Raw genomic sequence first — 6,000 nt, 5'->3', positions numbered from 1 at the left:
ATGAATCAAGCAAAGCAAATTCCACAGCCTTAGTGTTGCTCAACACAAGGATGATAAGGGCATACAAGTCAGTGAAGGAGATGGTTGAACCTGACTCAGAGGCTCCATGGGGAAACCGATTTGCCTTCTTACATGTGCCAATTCCAAAGTTTAAGGATCCTAAATCTTTAGACCCAATTGAGTTTGTGTGGGAAGCACACAAGATAATCAAGAGGAAAAGAAGCTCATTAGATGTTTATCTTACCAGCAGGCTTTTGGAGATTATGAAGAAATTTAGAGGCCCTGAGGTACATATTCTATAATCAATCATTTGATATTTTTCAAAACATTATGTAACTTCATTTTAATATTAGTTATACTTATATATATGGAAACATATTTTTGTTATTTTTGAAAGATTGCCATATCAGAAATTTCTCTTCATATGGGCATGCAAATAATACAGGCTGTTGCTAGATACATCTATGGGACACTAAGTAACTCCAGTATGACGGTCTCAAACGTGATCGGGCCAACTGAAAAGGCGATTGTGTCTAAATATCCCGTTAAAGGCCTATATTCTATGACAGTTGGTGGGCCTCAGGTAATATTAAAATTGTATTACTATCCAATTTTCCTTTTATGTTTTTGATATTGAGCTTTTGATAGACATAAAAATTAACATTTAATTTGTGGCCATCATATCTCTTAATTAGACAAGGTTGAATCAGTACTTGTGGCATATTTTTAGGTAGACGTCATATATTTGCATTATAAAATAAAGAGCATGTGATTTTGTTGGTTCTTCTCTAGATAAGTGCCCCTATAAGTTGATAAGGACTGCTTTGATGTTAATTTGTTGTCCATTCAACTCTTTTTCTTACATAATTCAAATTTACAACTATAAAACAGCATACAAAATTAAATATCAACTATAAAAGAACCACGATGTTCTCTTTATGTTCTTCTTGTCCAAGATGGATATTATTTTCTTAAAAAGTAAAAAGAAACTGACCCTTATTTTTTTTTCAGATGATTTTTAGAAAATAATATCTACGTCGGAGGACGGGAACATTAGGATTTAGGAGAACACCTAGTATTCCCCTAAAATACTTTTACTTCTTAACTTCGATTTTTGAAGGGCTAACATCGTTGGTGTTACACTTACTCAGATATTTTATTATTGATTACAATGATAATTTCGGAACAAATAAACCATGGTTTCTGTTCAAATTTCTAATTATAGTTTATGGGCTGTTGTAATAATAATAATAATTATTACTATTGTGGGTTTGCAGAATCTTACTATAACAATCACAAGTTATATGGGAAATTTGAGGGTCTGTGCCGGAATAGAAAAGGGATTCCTTGATCCCCAAAAGTTCAAGTCATGCATAGAAAATGCCTTTAAGATGATGCTCAAAGCCGTAGATGAACTTCCCTGACGGAAAACTTTAATTTGAAGGTTTTTATATGCATCAAGTATACTGAATTGTTATTTGGTAAGCATAATGAATATTTCCAATCCTGTTATGATTATGAATGGACTAGTTATAACTAGTTGAAAGAATGTTTTTATATTTTTGGCTTTTTTTTTTTTTTTTTTCTTTTAACTTTTGGTTGCGTAATACAATTTGAATTACTTATATGTGGTTCTATACTACATATCGTGTGTGGCACTAGTTTCTATGATGATCAACCTCGGCCTTTGGCTAATTAAAAAGAGAATGGTTTACAATTTTTTTTTGGTCGGTTTCAAAATAGAGATTTTTACCACAATCAAAGATTAAGAATTAATTTTAGATCTCAATTTATTAATAATAATTAAAAAAAAATACGGTATATCTCGAATTCTGTCAAAAGGACTAAATAACAATTATGTCATTTATCCTTATTATGATTTTACCAATACCAAAAATGTTAGAGGCTACATTTGTTAATTACTTATGAAGACTGAACCAACTATTGATTGACTCATATGTAGTAATTCAATCTCTTTTAGGGCACGTATGAAATGTATAGTGATAATCAAGGACTCACTTGTCATTAAAGTGACTACTAGAAATATTAGCTGTAAGGATAATTTATGAACCGTCAATTTTATTTTTTATTTTTTCCCACAACACTAGCAACAAAAGAAGAACTTGACTTATCATCTTCTCCTTTATTTTTCAACTTCAAGCACTCAACTTTATAATGCCCATTTTTTTGTAATAGTAACACTTAACTTTCATTTTAGACTACGACTGTAGTTGGCCTCGTATTTTTCTTTGCCATTGCTTGAGTTTCTGTCAATGGATCGACTAATTTTTGGAAATACCTTTAACAAATAAACTTTGAGCTTGATCAACATTAGATTTCTCATTCAATCTTATCCTTAACTACAAAGAATTCGAAGCAAACTTAACGTCAGCTAAGGAGATGATATCTCTACTGTACAACATTGAGTTAATGAAATTATCGAAGAAATATAATTTTGAACAAAATACAATTAAGTCTTGATCATTATCATTAATTTTATGGAAAAGTAAACATAACTCTTTCAAACTACCACCCCATTGTCAATGTCCCTCTCAAAACCAACAAAAAGACCAAAATGATCTTACAAATTTTTCAATAAGACAAAAATATCTATATAAATTTGAAAAATTAAAAGGAAAAATATAAAAAATATCCCCCAAAACTAAATGCTGTTTTTGAAAGAGTCCCACAATGTTCGAAATGTGCTAAATTAAATAGCCCATCAAACTACCAAAGTCTGTCAAAAAGGCCACATATTTTTTTATATTCCTATAATGCCCTTATTCTTTTAAAAACTAAAATTAAAAAATTAATAAAACGGAAAAATATAAAGAAGCCCCCAAAACTAACAGTCGTTTGCGATAAAGCCCCACAATGTTCAAAAGTTACTAAACTAGCCCATCAAACTACCAAAGTTTGTAAAAAATGCCACATTTTTTTAATATTCATATAATACCCCTATTCTTTTAAAAACTAAAATATAAAATTAATAAAATAAAAAATAAACTAAACTATTTTTTAAACAAAGAAAAATAAAAATAAAAAACAAGGGATGAATAAATACAATTTTTTTTGGAATAAATAAAAAATTAGTTACCATTGTTGGCCTAAATTACATATCGCTTATGCAGTATAAAAAAATGATAAATGAAAAATCAAACCTTGTAGTTGACCTGAATTATAAATCCATTCTTGTCATATAAAAGGGAAATTAGAGGTTCCTAAGAAATGCCAAAAAAAAATTTAGTTCTTGGAGTCAAATTTCATTAAAAAATTTGACTAATTCGGTTAAATGTCACATCAACGCCAATAAAAATGGTGACATGCGTCATTCTTAATAAAAATAAATAAATATATATCAAAGTAAAAAAACTAAAAACGATTTTTTTTTTAAGAAAATTTTAATTTTTTTCAGTTTTTTATTTTATTAATGGAAAAATATAAAAAAGCCACCCAAACTAACAGCCATTTTTGGAAGAGCTCCAAAATGTTCAAAATGTGTTAACGTAGCCCATAAAATAACCAAAGTGTATCACAAAGGCCAGATTTATATATATATATATATATATATATATATATATCATTATTATTTTAGAAACTAAAATATAAATTAAAAAAAATAAAAAACTAAAGAATTAATTTTTTTTTATTAAAAAAAAAATAATGTAAAAGAAGGGAAAGGTATAGCTGCCGGTCAAGCCGCCCTCCACCACCTTTGGAGGTAGCTCGCAGGCCACCCTAACCCAAATGGCAGAAACCACTTTCCTTTTTTTTAAAGAATCATGTTAATGGCACCACACTATCCAAAATCTTCGTCAAGCGTTGTTGTCACAACAAAGCCCGCATCTTGAAATGTTACAAACCGAAATTATTTTGACTATCAAACTTTTCTACATTAAATTTTGCAGAAGTCATCTCGTTAAAAAAAAAAAAAAAACTCACAATTAAATAAAATAAGCCAATTATACAAAACACTAAAATTTTTCTAGCTTAGCTTAACAAGTCTCCGTTCATAGATAAATATGACCAAAAGAAATTTCGCTATGAAAAATAAATTATAAAACTCAAAATCCAAAATTTCAGCTTGCATCCAAATTCTCACAGTCCGACAAATTAAAGAGAGTTCTTCACAAAAGGGAACATTTCTCTAACTCTCTCATGCTATAAAACTGAAAAGTCAACTGAAATGAACGAAGATTTTTGCAGTTGTGAAAAATGGGGCAGCCGAAAAAAAAATAATCTCTCTCTTCTCTTTCATGTATCAATAATGGTGGGAGACGGCCATAGTTTTATATAAATACATAGGTCGGGCTACAAAGTCATTAATTATTCCCTTCTTCAAAAGAAACCTCAATAGACCACATGAATTATTGGACATAAATATTTTGACTTGGATCTCAAGTTTTAATTGGCATTTATTGCGGGTGGGGAGGGAATAACTTTTGTTTTTGTTTTTTATTTTTTTAAATATGGAGAGTGAAAAGAAAAATTATAACAAGATAAAAATACAAAAAGGCTGAGCAACCCAAACAACAACACCTAAACAACCACAAGTAAGAAGATAAGAATCACTTATTTTAAATAGATAGGATCTCAATATGTTCATTTTTTATGAAAAGTGTGTTAGGGAGATTATTAGACTTTGGGAAGTATTTTATTGAACCCATATTGTTGCATGATAAAACACCATATTTTTATGAGTTGTGGCACATCTTTTTTTATGTGAAACTCAACTATTTTACACACATATTTATGCTCAACAAAAACGACTGCCACAACTTTGAGGTGTAATTAATTTTCCAAGTCACAAAGTTACTGCAAAATAACTAAAAGCTTAAAAACAAATACAATTATGGAGTTCAAGGTAGGGTTAGAGCCAATGATTCCTTATGCATGACCACTTTGTCTACAATTTGGGACGTGTAACAGCCAACAACCAATAGGAATTAATCAGGTGAAACCAACTATTGAGCACTGCAGTAACACGTGGTGAATCAGCAGGAAATTAGTTAGACAGGTTGCAGATTATTGCTATCTTAGACTCGTAAAATAATTTTTGTTTTTCATATTTTCAGGTGTTTGGTGTGATTGAAAATAATATTTACTATAAAATATTTTCAGTTTAACTAAAAAAGCCTTTTTAATTTTCGAAAAATAGTTTTCATTTTTAAAAGCAGTAAACTATTTTTCGAGTTGAAGCATCTTATTTTCAAATCGACACACCCAATTGAGACATCGTCGGGACCCCGCCCGGATTTCACCAGGACCCTGTCGGGACACGGTCAAGACCCTGTTGGGACCCAATCAAGACATAGTATGCACCTTGCTGGGACTTGATCTGGACTCGTCGGGCCACCACTCGGAGTTCATGGGAACCTAGTTGGGACTTTGCTAGGGCTCGATCAGAACTCGTCAGGCTACCGTCCGGCCTTTGCTAGGACCTGGTAATTAAGGCCACTAGCTGGACTTGGTCTCGCACCACTAGGACCCGATCGAGACACGGCGGGTGGTTGGGATTCACAAGGACCTGGTCGGGCTACCATTGGTACTTTGCTGGGACCCAACTAAACAACCGTTGGGACTTCGTCAGGAGCCGATCGGGATTCGCCGGACCTAGTGAGGTTGTTGCTGGAACCCGGTCGGGACATTATCATAAATTGTGATTTTCCGTATGCGTCAAACATTGGAAAATGTTTTTTGGAAAATCAATTTTCAAAAAAATATTTTTAGTTGAAAACATTTTCTTATGAATAATATTTTGCATCGAAACAAACGGAGGCTTAGTTAGCTACCTGGCAGCTGGTTAAGTTAGTTTGTTAATTATAACACTTGAATCATTAATGCAATAAACTCTTCATTCTCCATTTTCAATCTTGACAGAAAATCCCAATTAATTGAAAATTAAAATGACTGAAGGGTAAGGTTCAAGAATCAAGGAGTAGCTGTATTTTACTTTATTATCTTTTAATATTTTTAATTAAGGACGGCCCCTAGTTAGAC

General features: G+C 31.5%; 1 protein-coding gene across 1 annotated transcript in view; it reads left to right on the top strand.

Annotated features, from left to right (window-relative positions):
* LOC132182726 (wax ester synthase/diacylglycerol acyltransferase 4-like) overlaps positions 1-1,559 on the top strand; it is a 4,854-nt gene extending 3,295 nt beyond the window's left edge. Inside the window, 3 exon segments of the mRNA XM_059596049.1 lie at positions 11-287; positions 446-583; positions 1,278-1,559. Coding sequence (XP_059452032.1) covers positions 11-287; positions 446-583; positions 1,278-1,424 — 562 coding nt within the window. The 3' untranslated portion in view covers positions 1,425-1,559.
* Positions 1,560-6,000: the final 4,441 nt, after the last annotated feature.

This window comes from Corylus avellana, chromosome ca5 (assembly GCF_901000735.1).
Source record: "Corylus avellana chromosome ca5, CavTom2PMs-1.0".
In the NCBI taxonomy this organism is placed as follows: domain Eukaryota; kingdom Viridiplantae; phylum Streptophyta; class Magnoliopsida; order Fagales; family Betulaceae; genus Corylus; species Corylus avellana.
The sequence above is the reverse complement of the archived record's forward strand: the minus strand, read 5'-3'. Positions and strand labels throughout refer to the sequence as shown.